General features: G+C 37.3%; 1 protein-coding gene across 1 annotated transcript in view; it reads right to left on the bottom strand.

Annotated features, from left to right (window-relative positions):
- Window positions 1–21,278, bottom strand: part of SNTG1 (syntrophin gamma 1) — a 272,233-nt gene that overhangs the window by 94,042 nt on the left and 156,913 nt on the right. The window contains exons 4-8 of the mRNA XM_070749155.1: window positions 20,052–20,186; window positions 13,387–13,443; window positions 10,026–10,083; window positions 6,875–6,918; window positions 6,725–6,766 (exon numbers count right to left, since the gene is read on the bottom strand). Of these exons, the coding sequence (XP_070605256.1) occupies window positions 6,725–6,766; window positions 6,875–6,918; window positions 10,026–10,083; window positions 13,387–13,443; window positions 20,052–20,186 (336 nt within the window). The remainder of the gene's footprint in view (window positions 1–6,724; window positions 6,767–6,874; window positions 6,919–10,025; window positions 10,084–13,386; window positions 13,444–20,051; window positions 20,187–21,278) is intronic.

The raw sequence follows: 21,278 nt of genomic DNA, 5'->3' as shown, positions 1-21,278 counted from the left end.
AGCTAATTTTCTTTTAGGAGACTTGGATTAGTTTAAATAATTCCTTTTACATATCAAGCTATAATTCATAACAAAGTTGTCTGTGTTTTGTTCGTTTTTCAAAATAAAGTAACCACTTACTGTACATTCTTCTTGATGTAACCATCATTATATTAATTTATAAGTGACAGATATGACAAATTATTTAATATCCATATAGGTTCCTAGTGCAAGATGACTAACTTATTGTTGACAAACAGGCATCAAAATGACAGAACTATATTATGTTAGCCTTGTATTGGAGAAGTAACAGATGGCCTATCAGAAGTAAGCTATGTACAGTGATCCCTCGATTTTCGCGATCTCGATCTTCGCGAAACGCTATATCGCGATTTTTCAAAAAATATTAATTAAAAATATTTTCCCACCCGATGACGTCACTCTCTTCCTTTCTCATCTTTCTTTCTCTCTCTCTTTCTCTATCTTGCTTCTTCCTCTCTCACACTCTCTTCCTCCCTCTCTCATCTCTTTCTTTCCTTCTCTCTCTTTCTCTATCTCTCCCCCTCTTGCTCTTGAGCGGCGCGTGGGCGGCGGGGAAGACCCAGGGAAGGTTCCTTCGGCAGCGCCGCAGCAGCGAGGAGCCGAAGATCCGGGTTTCCCCTTTGCGTGGGCGGCGGGGAAACCCGGATCTTCGGCTCCTCGCTGCTGCGGCGCTGCCGAGCAGATCAGCTGCTGGGCGGCCGAAGGAACCTTCCCTGGGTCTTCCCCGCCGCCCACACAAAGGGCAAACCCAGATCTTCGGCTCCTCGCTGCTGCGGCGCTGCCAAGCAGATCAGCTGCTGGGCGGCAGAAGGAACCTTCCCTGGGTCTTCCCAGGTGCGGAAGTAAAAACACCATCTGCACATGCGCGGCCATGGAAAAAAAGGGCACGCATGTGCAGATGGTGTTTTTACTTCCGCACCACTATATCGCGAAAAATCGATTATCGCGAGGGGTCTTGGAACGGAACCCTCGCGATAATCGAGGGATCACTGTATTTGTTTCATACAAAAATTGAAAACAAGGCAACTATGTGGAAATCAAATTGAAACAAGAAAAGGTACTGAAAAACACACAAAACTATTTACTCTGCTGATTAAATATATATTTAAAAAATCTCCCAACAGAAAAATCAAAGCAGTGCAATAATATTGTAACATTTCTCAAAATGTGGATCACAATCTCTTGCAAAGATATCAGAAAATGTCTGTATTTTTGAGCAGTTGGATTGAGAAATTATAAATGCAAAACATGCAATATGAAATCCAAGTGTTGTTTTTCAGGGCTTTCCCCCCAGAAACCCACATTCTTCTCTTAAAGAAAGAACAATCGTGCCTAAAGGGCATAATGCTTTTATGCAAAATATCTGACCTGACATTCACTGCCCAGAAAAAATTACAATGGATGGAAGAGAAAGAGCAGATGGAAAGAAAAGGCTTTGATTATTTCAGTGTGCTGAGAGAGAAGTCACAAGCAATTTACATTCTGCCATTGTTCTGCAAAGTTAAAGCATTTTAACAGAAGAGGGTTTAAGCCAAACAAATATCATATTTCTCCTGATTTACTAGAATGGGATTGCCTTCAAATGAACATCAAATTTAGGAATTTCATGAAAGTAAGCAGGCTTATACTTCCAATTAAATATATGGCTTTAAATGTTATCCTATTGCTTATTTCTAAAGAGGTGTTTATAGTTTTAAATGTATACGTTTATATCATAGTTTTATTTGACATATAGATTGAAGTACAGGTAGTCCTTGACTTACAAGCTAAATGGACCCTGCTTATTATGGTTGTAGGTCAAGATGGTTAAAAAAATGGGTCATTATGAGACCAATCTCTTTTTTAAAATGAGGGTTTTTTGCAACAGTTGTTAAGTGAATCATAAGAGATTAGAACTGCCCCCATCCTCCTTGCCTTTCGTAAACAACTTAAAACCCACCTCTGCCGCCAGGCATGGGAGAATTGAGATCCTCTTTCCCCCTAGGCCTTTACAATTCTATGCATGGTATGTATGTATGTTTGGTTTTTATATTAATGGATTTTTAATCATTTCTAATACCAAATTACTATTGTACATTGTTTTATTGTCGCTGTTAGCCGCCCCGAGTCCCCGGAGAGGGGTAGCATACAAATCAAATCAAATCGAATCGAATCGAATAAAATAAAATAAAATAAATCAATCAGTAAGTAAGTAAGTAAACACACAGTCATTAAGCAAAAGCTACAATCATTACGCAAGCCCGTTGTTCATAGTGGGACTTTTTTTTGCTGAAAACTGGAAATAAACACCGCTTTTCATCAAAAACATACATCTCAATCGTATGACCGTGAGATTATTCAAAAGGCTATGTGATCATGAGGTGTTGTTAACCGTCAGATTCCAGAACCAGGTAATAAGCACCTTGGGAGGGGTCCCTTATAATTTCAAATTTGAGGGGAACATCATACATTTCTACTGAGTCTAATTCCAATGAAATAATTTATTTTACAGCAGGTAGGGTACTCATAAATTAATTGTATCCCTCTACAGGAACTGTAGTATAGTAGCAATAACAACAGCACTTAGGCCTATATACCCGCTCCATAGCACTTTACAGGAAAAAATGTTAGCTTTTGTAATTTGTATTCCATTGGATGCCCTGCCTGTCTACATTTAAAATGATTACATTACTGCATAATAAACATAAACAAATATTTAGGTGCAGCAAAAAAAAATGTAGGTCACAAAAAACCCAGAATGTTGCTGACGCTATGAAATGATAGCGTTGGAATTATAATTCTTTTCACATCCATTTCAGATGATAATAGGACAAACCCCTTCAAATCACAGCTGACATAAATGGTAAGCAATTAAAACCTCTTTATAATTCTTCTAAAGGTTCCCTTGGCCCTCTCTTTCAAAAACAAGCAATGCTACTTAAAAAAAAAAGCTTTAGCAAAATAAAATATAAACAAAAAGTTGATAAACACAACTCTATGCTGCTAGGTGACTTGGAGACTGCATGCACTTTCCACATTCATTAGAAAAAAGTGTAGCCATGATGAAAGCTTACAAGAAGCTTTTCATGAAGGTGTGGGTGAACCCTATCTCTGTGGAACAACAAGCAAAGCCTTTCTTATTTATGACATGATTCCACCTGACAGTTATAGTAAAAGAAACTGATGTTTTATTCCAGAATTGAATTAAGATATCTCCAAACAGAATCACATTATGTTCTTATAATTGGCCTGAACTGAAAACTTTCTGAAAACTAATCCAAATAGTAAAGGAGTCATTTGTCAACATTTATGCTATTTCCTCCACTTCTTTATAGTTAATTTACTTTAAAATCATTTATGTTTCTTTGAATATGGTGTCATCCAGTGATGGGCTCCTACAGGTATGGTCAGGAACGCAGTACCGGTAGCAAAATTTGGAGCTTCATCCAAGAGCACCCAATTGGCACTGAAAGATGTTGAAATAAAATGCATAGGCCACGGCCACAGTGTGGTAGTAAAAATGTTGGTAGCCCATCACTGGTGTCATCTTAAAGGACTCTAAATCCAATCTTGTTTCTTTCTGTTATCAAAGAGAAGCTTTCGGGGGGAAAATGCAAGTCCAATATCTTCTTAAAAACTTCCATTGTTTGAGCACCTATAACATCTGGAGGCAAGTCATTCCACCAATTAATTGTTTTGTAAGGAAATTTCCATTGCTTCTTGTCTTTCCTTCCAAGTGCTTTGGAAAATAGGTTGACCACTTATTTTTTGTGGCAGCCCTTTAGGTATTGGAACACTGCTATCATGTCACTCTATCAAACTAGACATATCCAATTCCTGCAACTATTCTTTATATGTTTTAGCCTCCAGCAAAAATATCATTTCTGCATTAAAAAAATTAAACTATATATAAAGACTTGAAGATTGAAAAGGGTATCTTTTGAGAGGTTTTCAATAAGTCTTCTCATGGCTTTCTGCCAAGCTAAACAATCTTCATCTTAAGGTTAACTTGAATTTTATTGGGAGAGTGCAGAAAAATGTGAAAGGAAATAGATTGAAGCATTGCTGGATACAAAAGTATACTTTATGTACTGGTAATATTTTAAAACCTAATATTTAAAATAAAACTATGGGATATTCCCATAAAGACTTTCAAACTACTTTGCTAACTAAATAAAAATGTACTGTTCTATCACGAAAATCCATCAGGGATTTTGAAATTATTAAAATGAGATATTTGACAAGTTTTATAGTTGGTACTGAAAGAAAGCTATAATGTGGCACCAATTAAAAAAATCACCATGAAGAATATGTTCAATTTTAAAGATTTGATGAAAACAGTATCTAGTTCTCATATCCAACAGCTATCATTTAACAGATACGTATTAATAGAATCAAAGCTTTATTTATCAAGAAAATTAAAGAAGACAGAATAAAATTACATTCCTTCGGGATATCAAAATCTGTAAGCTATCAAGCTGCTTTACAATTAAGTCTTTATTGTCTTCCCATGTACTCCTATTTAGATTCCTAAAGTAGAATTCTCTGAAATTCGTACAAATTATATTTTAAAAATGTACTTGTTCCTCTACACGGGAAGAGTAAACAATAACCTACAGTTATCTATCTCTACAACATATTTAAAGTTATATATTGTTTGTCTCATGGAAGAAGGACATTTTTATTTAATGATTCTCCTGTTACAGCTCTAAGTTGCTTAACAATCATTTAAAGTTACAATAGACCCCTCCCAAAATTTACTTATGAATGGATTTTGAAGTTATAATGTTTGCACACACACACACATTCACAACAATGGTCATGTAATTGCATTTTGGATGCTTGGAAATCAGGTCATCTTTATGGACATTTTCAGCATCCCACAGTGGCATGACTGCAAGTTTTGACATTTTATTGCCAATTTCTGTCATTTATTTCTAATTTCCAGGGAAAAAAAGCACCAAAACCCCCTCCCACTGGACAGAATGGATTTGTTTAACAACTATGGCATTTGCTTAATAACTTCTGTGAAAAATTTCAAAATCAACTCTTATAATGTGATGCCTTGACCTTCACTTTTAATGACTTATAACCATAACTCGGACATAAATTGAAGATTACCTGGAGTAATATATTCAAAGAAGGGGAAAGAAAACAAATGTATACCTGTAACTTTCTTTTTAAAAAATTACAATATCGGGGTGTATCTGTTTGTTTTAAAAGATTGTCCTTTACAGTACTGTATACCATCATGAAACATTGGTTTTACTGAACAAATTAATCAGACATTAAAAGAAATGCTAAATAAATTTGCTTTGCAAAATCCTAAATCTTGGACATTTGGCTACTATATTTATTATTTACCTATACAGAAATATCCCAAATGGATATAGTCCATTTGAATTATATGGTAGGTGACCTTGTGGTATTCTAGATGTTATAGGGAGAGTTAATAGAACCGAAGAAGATAGTCAAATAAGACATATCAGTGTGTGTGTGTGTTTGTGTGTTTATGTCTGCATGCTTGTGTACATTCTTATACCAAACTACTTTCTTCTTAAGAATTTAAATGACTATATATTAGAATGGTGGGGGAAATTATAATTTTTTTCTCAATGGGTTCAAGAAAATTTAAAATCTACTGAGAGGGGAGGCATACAAATCCAATAAATAGATAGATAGATAGATAGATAGATAGATAGATAGATAGATAGATAGATAAATAAAATCGACTCAATAATCTCAAACCTGACTTTCTCAACTTGACTGATTGTCAGCTTGAACCTTCTGAATATGTTCTTAAATTCCTTGATCCTCTCCTAATTTTTAAAGATAGCTACTGGTAAATAGAGCCAAGCAGGCAATAAGACCTTAACAAGAACAAGCAATATGACCCGAATCAATAGTTTGATGTGATAAGAGAGACTAACATTTTTATCTCCCATTATGGTATCAATCTGAACCAGAGCTGGACTTGCATACCAGCTTTTTACATTGAATTAAAATTCCTATTGACACAAGTGAGAATTTTACTTTCAGTTCAGATAATAGTTATAATAAAATAATAAAATAAAATCTTCACATCAAGCTTGTGATTTTTATATGTATTTTATATCACAAAATGTGATGAAAACTGTGCATTCTAGATTTTGTCTTGTCTCACTGACCCTTTTATCTTGTGTATCATATGTTCTGAAGATAAAGCATGAGGAAAGATTTTTAATGTCCTTGTAAAGCCTGAAGGTTTAAAATAACATCTAAAAATTGCTTCAAAACAAATTGCTGTCCCGTAAGTGACACTTCATTTGTCTTATTAAGGTGAGACGTACATGAGAAAAAAATCTAGTCTTTCAAAGATTCTCAAACTATACAACAGTCTCAAATGTTACAGGCAGCAGGAAAATGCCATTTTTCCTCTTCAAGAAAATATTTTCATTTCTATTTTTTTAAAAATGGGGGAGAATACACTGGCAAAAGTCAGTATTTTCCCAAAACTTTTTGCCTACAAAATTTCTCCAGAAAAAAATTGAACGGCAAAATCCTAATATAATATGAGTGATTCACATCAATAAAGGTACACTATCTAAATCTTATAATCATTTAACAACCTCAGAGTAAAATAGAGTTAAATTATGAAAGAGCATAATAAACAATTAATAAAAGTGCAGTAACATCAATTTACGTTGGAAACTGTAATGGGCTAGAAAAGGTTATAAAATCTCACCACTTCTTCATGCCTGCATTTTCTTACATTAATTCCATTAATCTGTTGAGGAAGAAATAATAATTTGAAGAAAAGGTTTTCTATTCTGCATGCAGTAAGAATAAATAAATAAATTAGATTTGACTAATAGACAACTTGTTTACCACCTACCTGTAGAATTGCATCTCCTATGAACAGTAGGCCTGAGAGTTCCGCTGAAAGAAAGAAAGAAAGAAAGAAAAAGAGGAAGGAAGGAAGAAAGGGGGAGGGAGGAGGGAGGGAGGGAGGGGAGGAAGGAAGGAAGACATTTTTCATTTTAGTGTTTTCTATAATTTTCCAATGGCAGCACCAGTGGGGCAATATATAAATAAAACAATGAAAAATAAACTGCCAGTTTATCCCACACCCAGAGTGCCTTAACTGATTTCCCTAAAAACTCAAAATAAAAATCTGAGTACAGTGATACCTCTACTTAGGAACTTTTCTAGATAAGAACCGGGTATTCAAGATTTTTTTGCCTCTACTTAAGACCAATTTTCTACTTAAGAAACCGAGTCCGGAAAAATTTCCCAGGAAATTTGAGAGCAGCACAAAGGCCCGGACAGTTTTCTGCCATTCCCCCTTTAATCCCGGCCATCTTGGGCTGCCAGAGGAGCCTTTCAATGGCGCTTAAGGAAGCTTTGGCAGTCCAGAGCAAATGAAGCATTTTACTTTCTCTGGGCTCATAAATAGGGAATAAACCTCTTGCAGCACCCAGAGAAAACAAACGCTCCCTTCGCTCTGGGCAACTGAAGAGTCATCACAGAGAAGGAAAGGCACTGGCTACAAAGTGAGCGAGCGAGAAGAGCCCTTCTGCTTGGAAGGAAGAGGCAGCAGGTAGCAGCAGCAGCAACCAGTGTAAGGGAGGCAGCCTCGCGCGGGGTGTATTTATTTATTTATTTATTGTTTGGATTTGTATGCCGCCCCTCTCCGAAGACTCGGGGCGGCTCACAACAGTGAAAACAAATCATAATAATCCAATTAATTAAAATATTTAAAGATTTTAAAAAACCCATATGCTAACAGACACACACACAAGCATACCATGTATAAATTAAACGTGCCCAGGGGGAGATGTTTAATTTCCCCATGCCTGACGGCAAAGGTGGGTTTTGAGGAGTTTACGGAAGGCAGGAAGAGTAGGGGCAGTTCTGATCTCCGGGGGGAGTTGGTTCCAGAGAGCCGTATGGGAGACGTGTGGTCCTCCTCACTGTCTCAAGAGTCCCTCTTTTTTTTTTAAGCCTTAAAGTTTTGGATTTTTTTTATTCCCCTCACCTCAACCTTCTTCCTTTGGCAGTAACTCTCCTTCTCCTCTTCTTCCTTTTCCTCCTCCCACCCAAATTTTGAGCTTTTATTTTTTTACTAATTGGTTTGCACACATTATTTGCTTTTACATTGATTCCTATGGGAAAAATTGCTCCTACTTAAGAACGTTTCTACTTAAGAACCTGGTCACGGAACGAATTAAGTTCTTAAGTAGAGGTACAACTGTATATATGTTCACAAACTTTTTAAAAAATTCCAAGAATAAAAAGCGGACTGTCTCTAGTTATCTCTATTCAACCTACAAATCTCAAAGATTTCAGCAATTAAACAATGTCTGATCTGATGGGATCCAGGTCTTCATCTAGTTCACTTTCAAGATCTGTATCAGCACAGATAAAGTGTAATTGTATAAAGTACATGTTTTGCTCTTCATTGTTTGATGTCAGTAATGGTAAACCTTTTTTGACTTGGGTGCCAAAAGGGTGTGTGTGTGCGTGTGTGATAGCGTGGGTGTGCATGCCCAGCCCTAATACAATGCCCTATCCCTGCACATGCGCATGACCCCCCCCCCACTGCCCCCACACACATGAGCACAGGCCTCACTGAAGCCTCCAGACTTCTGGTAGGCCCGTTGGGCTGTTTTTTTTTATCTCCCCAGGGTTCAGAAAAGCCTCCTGAAGCCTGGGAATGGCAAAAAATAACCCAACGAGCCAATCAGAAGTTTGGAAATGAAATGGAAGTGGATCTTCCTTATTTATTATTTATTATTTAGATTTGTATGCCGCCCCTCTCCGCAGACTCGGGACGGCTCACAGCAGGATACAACAATTCATGACAAATCTAAATATAATTTAAAATATTTAAATTACCCATTTACTAAGCAAACATACACACAAACATACCATGCATAAATTGTACATGCCCGGGGGAGGTGATTCAGTTCCCCCATGCCTGACCACAAAGGTGGGTTTTAAGGAGTTTACGAAAGGCAGGGAGAGTAGGGGCAGTTCTAATCTCCGGGGGGAGTTGGTTCCAGAGGGTCGGGGCCGCCACAGAGAAGGCTCTTCCCCTGGGGCCTGCCAACCGACATTGTTTAGTTGACGGGAACCGGAGAAGGCCCACTCTGTGGGACCTAATCGGTTACTGGGATACGTGCGGCAGAAGGCAGTGTCGGAGATATTCTGGTCCAGTGCCATGAAGGGCTTTAAAGGTCATAACCAACACTTTGAATTGTGACCGGAAATTGATCGGCAGCCAATGCAGACTGCGGAGTGTTGGTGAAACACGGGCATACCTAGGTAAGCCCATGACTGCTCTCGCAGCTGCATTCTGCACGATCTGAAGTTTCCGAACACTTTTCAAAGGTAGCCCCATGTAGAGAGCTTACTACTTACTTCAGATAGTTGCAACCAGGTCTCCCAAATCCATTTCTTCTGCAGATGGCAAGACTTTCCTGAAGCCTCTGTAGTCTATAACAGCTCCAGATCGATCTGGAGCTCTGTTATCAGCTGCAGAGGCCTTTCCTGAAGGCCTCTTTCTCCGATAAACCAAAGCCAAAGAAGTTCTTAAAGACCTCTGACAGTGAAAAGGAGGTTCAGGGTGAGTCACATTAGTGAAATTTCAGTTGGCCTGTTGGGTCATTTTCACTCTCACCACGATTCAGGAGGCTTTCCTGAATCCCGGGGAGAACGAAAACAACCAAAAAGAAGGTCGAAAATCAGATGGCCACTGCACACGTGTGCACTATAGCTGACATAGGGCAACACCTCGCATGCCTACAGGTATGGCTCATGTGCCACCTGCGGCACACTTGCCATAGGTTCACCATCACTGGTCTATCTTATACTTTTATTTGTTGTTGTTTTTAATCCTACTGAGTAGTGAACACTGAAAATATTGTGCTCATATTTATAATGGAATTCAATCTCCCAAGAACAGACTATGAACCAGGCAATAAAAATAAAAGGAGAAAGAAACACATAGTTAATTTTATTAAAGAAATTGAGTAACAACTTACTTCTTTGTTCTTTGGAAATTTTGGAAACAACCACAGGAATATTATGCTCTGCTCCTCCCTATAAAATAAAGAGTTCATACTTCATTGAATTCACTGTTAACTTATAAATACTCTATTACTCCATTTCTTCAGCTTTAACTTTTTTGAAAGTTCAAAATGAGTAAAATAACTGTTTCATTATTCTTTTTGCTAATGACCACATGAATGCAATCAGTCCTTTTGTAAAGGAAAAAAAATGCTGGGAATATAATATTGTCCATAGACAAATAAAAGAAAATATTAACAAAGGAATAAACATTCATACAGTTTTCTGATATTATGGCATCAAATCCATTTGATAAAAAGCCAAGGGGCCTAATTCTTAAACAGGGATGGTGCTGTGAGCCTTTTCTTGTCTGTCTGGCAAAGAAAATACAATCAAAAGCATACAATTGAAGGATTGAATGGAATTTAAAGTTTTCCCTAGTTTCTTTTGATTTTCTATTTTCTATTCTCACATGCACAAAGGTCAGTAAAAAAATGAATAGAAAATCTGGCACAACATAAAATAAGAATTCAAGGATAGTTAACAAATGACTGTTTCACATTGAGGGGTAAAATAGAAATAAAAAGCAAAATAAATTGAAGGCACATTTTTTCTATTTTCGAAACAGTCCATTGCTTCATGTTGCCAGGAAGGAAAGAAGGAATAAGGCTTTGAAAGTATAAATTACTTTTTAAACAGTCCCATTTGGCTTTTCTATACCATCATTCACTATTCGGGGATCAGAACCTTTGGAGTTATTTTTTTAAGTTTTATCTCAATATTTATTGGCTTTTTGAGATTTTTTAATGTGTAAAAATAAAACTATTCTTTGGGCATGCAATACATAATCAAACCTACAATCAATAGTCATGGGAATTTCTTTGTGTTAGAGATAGCTCTGAAAATGAATATTATTTACCACTTGAGAAAGACAGATTTTATGGTATAGTTTGATTGAACCAATTTTGATAACACAGAATCTTAAAATGATAGTGTGAGTTAAGAGGAAGCTCAAAGCAGCAATCAAGACAGCAATAAATGAACTGAGTTTAAATTGTAAAAATGTAGATTTTGATGGAGGTTTTCAGAGAAGGAATCACTGAGGTAATTCTGAAGCCAGGAAGAAGATAAGGGAGAAGCTAATGAGATAAGTCCATTCAGTCATTTTTGTACATTCAATATGACATGAAAAGATCTGAAAACAGTTCCTAAGAGCTGCAATGGTACAGTGGTTAGAGTGCAGTGATGCAGGCTACTTCTGCTGATAGCCAGCTGCCTGCAATTGGGCAGGTGGAATCGCACCGGGATCAAGGTTGACTCAGCCTTCCATCCTTCCGAGGTCGGTAAAATGAGGACCCAAATTGTTGGGAGCAATATACTGACTCTGTAAACCGCTTAGAGAGGACATATATAAGTCTATATATAAGCAGGGGTGGGCTGCTAGCCGGAATGCTAAATTGGGCTCGCCGCAGCGGCTCGTGACTGCTAGAAGGGCCAGCGCAATTTTGCTTCGTCACCTGTGGAGGTAGCAAAATCACACATGAAGCTGCAGGCGTGCCTGTGTTCCAACATGTGTGGAAGCAAAAAAAACACCCCTCACTGAAACACGGGCGCACCTGCAAATCTGTGTGCGATTTTGCTACCTCCACAGGTGCAGAAGCAAAATTGTGCTGGCGCTGTGAGCACTCACAAGCCGCAGCAGTGAGCCCAATTTAGCGTTCCAGCTAGAAGCCTACCCCTATATATAAGTCTAGGTACTATTGTTATTGCTCCCTACTTTTGATTATATTAGTAATGGTATAAATGAAGATACAGTGGTACCTCGGTTCTCGACCACAATTCGTTCTGGAAGTGTGGTCGAGAACTGATTTGGTTGAGAACCGAAACCATTTAAGATAAATTCCCCTCCTCAGTTGTCTCTCCCTCTAGTTTGCCTGCTTCTGTCCCCGTCTCTCTCTCTCTCTCTCTCTGTAGCTTGCCGTCTTCCATCTTCAGTTCTCTCGCTCGCCCGCTTCTGTCCCCATCTCTCTCTTTCTCTGTGTGTAGCTTGCTGGCTTCTGTCTTCAGCTCTCTCGAGTGTTCGAGTTCCAAATATTTTTTCGGATTTCAGGGCAAAAGTTTCTTGAATTTCCTGGTCGAATACCGATTTGTTCGAACTGAGTAGCATTCGAAAACCGAGGTACCACTGTACAAGCTTCATATTTAAAACAAAGTTGTAGCCTTATTATTACCATGTGAACATGAACTCTAATGATAAAAACACTCATTCATACACAAAAGCTCTCTGCTGCAGAAAACAACCCTCAATGCATGGAGCTAGCTCTTTTTGATGTCACCAGTGTGATTGTTTTACATGGGATACAGACAACAGAGAAGAAGCTGCTTGCCATTTCTTGTTGTTGGATTAAACAAAAAAAGGTTATTCCTTAAAAATAAGTCTTCAGATCATGGCTTGTTCCAAAGAATGACAAGGGTAAGACAAAACCTTTGCCTCAGACCCTTAATGGCCATTTTGAGAAAATCAGCAATTCACACAAGTTTAGATTTGGAAAATAAAATGGTGGAAAATGATTAGAAGAACTCAAGAAGCAGAAACAAGGCAACTACAAAAGTTAATTTCCTAATTTGCTGAAAACATCTATAAATATTGAAGTTTTGACGGAAACTTTTAGTAAAGAAAGATGATTATCAAAAGCATTAGAGAACAAACTATTAATACATTTTCTATTTCAGGTTTTGTGCAATTATTTCAGGGGAGAATACAATCATGATTTATATTTATCTCTCACTGCATGAAAGGACAGTAAAATGCAATTTTGGGCAGCACTCTATTTTATTACATACTGTTTTATTTAATAATGAAATAAGAAAGTGCCCATTGCCCTATCTTTCAATCTGCTATTCTCAACATATTTTTCTACCTTATCATCATACAATAATTAATATAGATTAATATGGATTAATATAGCTACTGTACCTACAGAAAAAATGATAAAATAATATTTTCTGTTTTATTAACAAGCAGGTTTGGAAGAATGCAGAATTGTAGATTTATTCATTGGTTATAATGTGACAGCTATTTTAACTCAGCTTTTATTAACACACATTTTAAGTATCACTTAAGATCACAGTTTGAATGACTGTTTACAGTATTGTAAAAGTAAATAAACCTCTAATAAAAGCTTTCATGATACACTGAATGGACAGAGAAGAATACAATACAATGGCAACCCATTGATCTTATTAAACATATTCCCTAAAATATAAAATCCATGCTTGATACAAGCACACAAATGCGCGCATACACATATAGCAATAGGAAGAATATCGTAATACCTTTATACTTAATCCAAATCCTCCTACAGTTTGTCTTCTAATTGTTACAGTTCTTTCCTGAAAATAAATCAGATTTAAACATTTCCTTAAAAACAACCACAATCACAACAACCACTACCACCACCCTCCTTTAGGTCAGTTATTTAGTTAATTAATTGGATTTGCCGCTGTAATTTATTGTTTTTATTATATGTTGTAAGCTGCCCCGAGTCTTCGGAAAGGGTTGGCATAGAAATTCAACAAACAAACAAACAAACAAACAAATAATAACCATTATTGAGTTTTGAATTTCATATATGTATTGTCATATGAAATTTCAAAACATATACTAAAGTGGCAATCTGAATGATAAAACACAAATAAAGGTAGTCCTTGGTTTAATGACCACTTTTTCAGTGACAATTCAAAGTTACGACAGTGCTGAATGTGTGGTACTTATGACTGGCCCTCAAAGTTCCAGCCATCTTTCCCTCACATGATGGAGATCTTGGTGCTTGGCAGCTGGCTTACACTTATACGTTTGTTCCCATATCTTTTTATGGATCACCATTGGAAACCTTCACTGCTAGCTTCCCACAAGCAAAATCATTGGGGAAACTATAGCAAAGTTGATTGCAAATCATTTGGCTACGTCTCCTCTAATTACAGCATCCCCTTACATCATGCCTCACTGGCCTATTGTGCACTTTCATGTTTCTGCAGTAGCCACAAGACCTGCCATACTTATACCATGCCAACATTTTCACTCTGCATCAACCAACCCTTTCTCCATCTACATGTGATACACTGGATTCTCCCATACCCTGCAGCAGCCATAAGCTTCACTATGTTTGTAGTGCGCCACTTGGCCACTCTTACACCCTCCTGCAGCCAGCAGCAGCTACTTACTTACCTACCAGTCTGCTTGCCCATCACCACAGCTTGCGAACAAACTGGGAGTTTTATTTTCTTACCAACTTTGCTTGTTGGAAGCCAGTAGGAAATTGCCAGGAGATACCCACTAAATGACCTGTGATCCTTGCTTTTGGAAGTGCCAGAATTATTATCCCTAAGCAATGTGGTGCACCAGTAGTGGCCCGATTTGGACAGGGAGTCTCTTCTCACAGTTGCTCATGCCCTTAGCACCTCCAGATTCGACTACTGCAATGCCTTCTACATGGGGCTACCTTTGAAGAGAGTTCGGAAACTTCACATTGTGCAAAATGCAGCCATGCGAGTGGTCATGCCCAGACATGCCCATATTTCGCCAATACTTTGCGAACTGCATTGGTTGCCAATTGGTTTCCAGACACAATTCAAAATGTTGGTAATGACCTATAAAGCCCTGCATAGTATTGGGCCAGATTACTTGCAGGACTGCCTTCTGCCGTATGAATTTCAGCGACTGGTTAAGTCCCACAGAGTTGGTCTTCTCCAGGTCCTGTCAACCATGTCACTTGACAGGGCCAAGGAGAAGAACCTTCTCTGTGGAGATCCCAGCTCTCTGGAATCAGCTCCCCCAGGAGATTCGTACTTCTCCCACCCTTCTCTCCTGTAAGAGTCTTAAGACTCATTGATGTTGCCAGGCTTGGGGCAATTAGAACTTAGGCCCGCTGGCCGATGAATGTTATGAATGGCTGAGGCCTGAATGTGTACAACTGACTTATAAATATTAGGGAGTTTAGTTATTTAGCAAATTAATTGGATTGCCACTGTATTTTATTGTTTTTATTATATGTTTTAAGCTGCCCTGAGTCTTCGAAGAGGGATAGCATAGAAATCCAATAAATAAATAAAATAAATAAATGTCATACTTTATAACTGTATCATTTAGCAAAGGAAATTCCAGTTTCATTAACTGAGAAGTACTGCACTTAAGTTATATTTATTTATAAATGCATAACACAAAGCTATGTATGCAGTCGTTTTTCAAAATCTAAATCTCTGTAATTAGGTATTAGGTCTTCTCACATTTTCCATTGACCAATGTAAGCAAACTTTTTTTTTTAAATCAGCATTAAAAACCATGAATAACCTTTCTGCATTGGGTCAGAATCTGCATAAATTCAGCATTTTGTTTCTCATAGAAGCCAACCATGTGTATACAGGAATAATTAACTTGAGGCACTGGCCATTAATATTGTTTGCTTTAAAAGGAAATTGAACAAAATCACAGAAAGTAGTTCTTACATTTTAACATTATTCCCTGTAGCAGGCATTTGGAGACAATTTGTCGCAGTCCAAGTATAATACACTTCAATATGACATACCTGCATTCTGTAAATTTAGGTAATCCTCTTTAAAGCTATCCAATTAATACCCATCACCATAGATTAATTATATTCTGTATGAAGAACAATGTAAAACATCTCTTTTAAATATTCCCAACAGGTTCCTGGAATCATTTCTTCTCCTAGTATTTTGAGAGATCAGTTCACTGTCTTCATACTATCTATGATGTTATATAATTTGACCAGTCTACAATTTTCTATGTTAAGACACCCAAATGCACTAATCTTTCATAATGAGGGAGATATACAAGCATCCTAAGCGTTTTGTTTTCCTGAATTTAGCTTTCACTATACTGAATAATTTGGTGAGAATCTGTAGCAAAATTGCCGGTGTTGAGTTGTCAACTAATAAGAATAAAAGTGAACATTATGTTTTTTTAGGAGAAAAAGAGAAGAGAAGAATGTTAAAGAGAAAAAAAAGAACATAAAGTGGTGAGACAAATTCAAAATTTTGATTTGGCACAGCAGCCTATTTCATGATTTGATTTGATTTTTTCCCCCAGACATTCAAACTGAGTGTTTTGATTGAATTGTTCAAATAATTACAGGGGGGGGGGGGGAAATATTTAGTCAGACACCAATTGTGCAAGTTCTCCCACTTAAAAAGATGAGAGAGGCATGACATCATAGGTAGACCTTAACCATGAGAGACAACATGAGAAAACGCATCCAGAAAATCACATTGTATGATTTTTAATGAATTTATTTCCAAATTATGGTGGAAAATAAGTATTTGGTCACCTACAAACAAGCAAGATTTCTGGCTGTCACAGACCTATAACTTCTTCTTTAAGAGGTTCCTCTGTCCTCCATTCATTGCCTGTAGTAATGGCACCTGTTTGAATTTGTTATCAGTATAAAAGACACCTGTCCAGAACCTCAAACCGTCACACTCCAAACTCCACTATGGTGAAGACCAAAGAGCTGTCGAAGGACACCAGAAACAAAATTGTAGCCCTGCACCAAGCTGGGAAGACTGAATTTGCAATAGGCAAGCAACTTGGTATGAAGAAATCAACTCTGGAAGCAATAATTAGAAAATGGAAGACATACAAGACCATTGATAATCTCCCTTGATCTAGCACTACACATAAAATCTCATCCAGTGGGGTCAAAATGATCACAAGAAAGGTGAGCAAAAATCACAGACCCACATGGGAAAGAGCTGGGACCAACATAACAAAGGCTACCATCAGTAACACTCTACACCGCCAGGGACTCAAGATTCTGCAGTGCCAGACGTGTCCCCCTGCTTAAGCCAGTACATGTCCGGGCCCATCTGAAGTTTGCCAGAGAGCATTTGGATGATCCAGAAGAGTATTGGGAAAATGTCATATGGTCAGATGAAACCAAAGTAGAACTGTTTGGTAGAAACACAACTTGTCATGTTTGGAGAAGGAAGAATGCTGAGTTGCATCCAAAGAAGACCTACTGTGAAGCATGGGGGTGGCAACATCATATTTTGGGGAGGTTTCTCTGCAAAGGGACCAGGACGACTAATCTGTGTACATGAAAGAATAAATGGGGCCATGTATTGTGAGATTTTGAGTGCAAACCACCTTCCATCAGCAAGGGCACTGAAGATGAAACATGGCTGGATATTTCAGCATGACAATGACCCCAAATACACCACCAGGGCAACGAAGGTGTGGCTTCGTAAGAAGCATTTTAAGGTCCTGGAGTGGCCTAACCAGTCTCCAGATCTCAACCTTATAAAAAACTTTTGGAGGCAGTTGAAAGTCTGTGTTGCCCAGCGACAGCCCCAAAACATCACTGTTCTTGAGGAGATCTGCATGGAGGAATGGGCCAACATACCATACATAACAGTGTGTGCCAACCTTGTGAGGAAAATATTTGACCTCTGTCATTGCCAACAAGGGATATATAATAAAGTATTGAGATGAACTTTTGTTATTGACAAAATACTTATTTTCCACCATAATTCGTTAAAAATCAGACAATTTGATTTTCTGGATGCATTTTCTCATGTTGTCTCTCATGGTTGATGTCTAACTATGATGTCAATTACAGGCCTCTCTCATCTTTTCAAGTAAGAGAACTTGCACAATTGGTGTCTAACTAAATACTTTCCTCCCCCACTGTATATGTCGGCCACAACAGCCAGGGTCTTCTACACATCATTTAGATTATAATTCTACAGGAAAAAAGTTAAAGAAGAAATAATGGAAAACAAGAAGATTTATCTTCATTTTAAAAAAAGAAAAAAGAAAGAAAAACAAAGAACAACAACAAAACAAAAGTGGAAAACCATTGGAAGAAGTATTTTGGTGAAGTTTGAAATTATTTCCCTCACACATGCAAAATAGCTTTTTCAGAGTGGAAAAAATCCTGAGCTATTTGAATTGTAAATACAGTACAAAGGATATAAATTAGGTAATGAATTACACATAATATTAACCTGTACATAATCTTCAACTGAATATATCTAGTAGATGTTCCAGCTTATTAGATAAGATTGTGAAACTTTTTATATGTAAACTCAGATATAGTTTGATAACAGGCTTTTATTGGCATATTACATTGAAGGAAAAACCATGAATTATCTTCCAAAATTCTTCTCATTTATCTTTACTGACTTAATCAATGAATCATCCAGTGCTGTTTCGTATAATCTTAGGAAAATGTTTTTTTTCTCTGACTTCTTGATCTTAAAGTAAATTTTTTATTAATTTTTATTATTTTTATTTATTTATTTATTAAATTTGTATGCCGCCCCTCTTCATAGACTCGGGGCGGCTCACAACAGTACTGTAATAGAAAACAATATATAATACAAATCTAATAATTAAAACTAAAAACCCATAATTTAAAAAACATGTACACAAAATACCAAACATAAACAGTACAGGCCTGGGGAAGTTATCTCAGTTCCCCCATGCCTGATGACAGAGGTGGGTTTTAAGGAGTTTACAAAAGGCAAGGAGGGTGGGGGCAGTTCTAATCTCAGGGGGGAGCTGGTTCCAGAGGGTCGGGGCCGCCAGAGAGAAGGCTCTTCCCCTGGGATCCACCAAACGACATTGTTTAGTCGACGGGACCCGGAGAAGACCAACTCTGTGGGACCTAATCGGTCGCTGGGATTCGTGCGGCAGAAGGCGGTCCCAGAGATATTCTGGTCCGATGCCATGAAGGGCTTTATAGGTCAAAACCAACACTTTGAATTGTGACCGGAAATTGATTGGCAACCAATGCAGACTGCAGAGTGTTGGTGTAACATGGGCATTCCTTGGGAAGCCCAGAATTGCTCGTGCAGCTGCATTCTGCACGATCTGAAATTTCCGAACACTTTTCAAAGGTAGCTCCATGTAGAGAGCATTACAGTAGTCGAATATCGAGGTGATGAAGGCATGAGTGACTGTGAGTCCCGATCCAGATAGGGACGCAACTGGTGCACCAGGCGAACCTGGGCAAATGTCCCCCTCGCCACAGCTGAAAGATGGTTCTCTAATGTGAGCTGTGGATCGAGGAGGACGCCCAAGTTGTGCACCCTCTCTGAGGGGGTCAATAATTCCCCTCCCCCCAGGGTTATGGATGGACAGATGGAATTGTCCTTGGGCGGCAGAACCCACAGCCACTCTGTCTTATCCGGGTTGAGTTTGACTCTGTTGACACCCATCCAGACCCCATTATCCTATTACTCCATTGCATTCTTACAAAATTGCTTGAAATGATTGCTTATTTTGAATGACATTATTCCATTAATACATTTTTATACTATCTATCTACACTCATCAGATTATGGGGGAATAATGTAAAATTAAGAAGTCATGGAACAAGTGGTTAAACAGAATCAAAAATGAAAGCCAGAGGCAAGCTTGAAAACAAAGATCAAAAGATCTTATTCCAGAAGAAAGAAACAGGAAGTCTTCCTAGTTTATCTCCCTGAATGCTATTTTTTAAAAAAAGACAATCTTTATTCTAAATTTAGCATACAGTGGTACCTTTACCTAAGAACACCTCTACTTACGAACTTTTCTAGATAAGAACCCAGTGTTCAAGATTTTTTTGCCTCTTCTCAAGAACCATTTTCTACTTTCAAACCTGAGCTTCTGAAACAGTAATGAGAAAGGCAGGGAGAAGCCTCTGGGGGGCCTCTCTAGTAATCTCCTGGGAGGAAACAGGGAATCCACCCTCACTGTGGTTTCCCCAATTGTACGCATTATTTGCTTTTACATTAATTCCTATGGGAAAAATTGCTTCTTCTTACAAACTTTTCTACTTAAGAACCTGGTTACGGAGCCAATTAAGTTCGTAAGTAGAGTATCACTGTATATCACTTCATCTTTTTTTATATTTCTATGTGCAAAAACAACTCTGAAAGTTCAAAATATATATAACAGCTTTAATCTGGAAGCTACTATGAAGCATGTTACTTACTCCAGAATAAAATGGTTCACCAGACACGCAGATGACATCTTGTTCTTGAATTGTCAAAATATCTTTGGCTAAGTGCAGCCGCACTTTGAAAGGCTCCTGATTACCATCCTGTAGCAAACAAATCCCTGTCTTTGACTTTAAAAGGCAGAAGAAAGAAAGTTTTATTAGTTGTCAAATTGTTTATGGACTATTTATCACTATTATCAATACTAGTTTCCCTTAGTTTTTAACTGGAATAGTCAGTAAAACCAATAAAATAAGATATATCTCAAATGATCCATTAAATTTTTCCCAACTATCAGAAGTAACTAAAAATATTTGAAAAATGCAAGGCAAAAATTATTAACAGAAGTTTAGAAACTCAAACATTAAGTAACATTTAAATACTGAAAGTATCTGGGCTTTGTACATGGATAAAGGACTAAAACTTCTAAAATTTATTAGTTCGATTTCTAGGCCACCCTTTTTCTGAGACTCAGGGCGGCTTACAACATAAGTGATACATAAAAAACACATAAGTGATACATAAAAGGTACATTAGAAATTGAAAAAAATTAAACTAAAATTTAAATTAATCCTAACAAAACATATTAAAAGCCTCGTCAACCTGGCTCATCCAAAATGTGATCATAAACTAAAAAACCTTTTTGCAATAGAAAGGGCTTATGTTTCAGTATCCTATATAGGCATATAAAATAAATTGTATAAAATACAACTTGCAACCTGATAATTTTTTGTTAAAGTTACAGCATTTGATTTATCTAACTAAAATTATTAGGATTACTCAAAAGCCAAAATATTAACTGGCTGGGATCACAGAGACACTATAAAAAGTTACATTAATTATCACTCTGTTTTATCATTATAATCCAGTAAATTATTCTTCAATGTACAAAAAACAAATTCAATATAAGTGCTTTTTAGATTGTAGCCTAGATTCGTGAATTTAGTAATTAATTAAAATTAATCTATAGTTACTCTGGAAAGACCAAAGTCACTCTAGCTATTATAAATGTTGTATAATGTATAACATGTTGCAGACTTTCTACTTCAAAACTTTAACTTCTTTTTCTAAAAATAATAACAATAATGATAATAAATTGACTGATTATTTTGCTGATGTTCACCTTCCTTTTATTGGAATTTAAGGGCATGTAGGATTTTCTGGATGGACAGTTTATATACTTGGGGGATACAATGATGACTGACTTCTTCCTCCATTTCCTC

Source organism: Erythrolamprus reginae, chromosome 3 (genome assembly GCF_031021105.1).
Source record: "Erythrolamprus reginae isolate rEryReg1 chromosome 3, rEryReg1.hap1, whole genome shotgun sequence".
NCBI lineage: Eukaryota > Metazoa > Chordata > Lepidosauria > Squamata > Dipsadidae > Erythrolamprus > Erythrolamprus reginae.
This window is presented reverse-complemented; position numbering and strand designations above follow the sequence as displayed.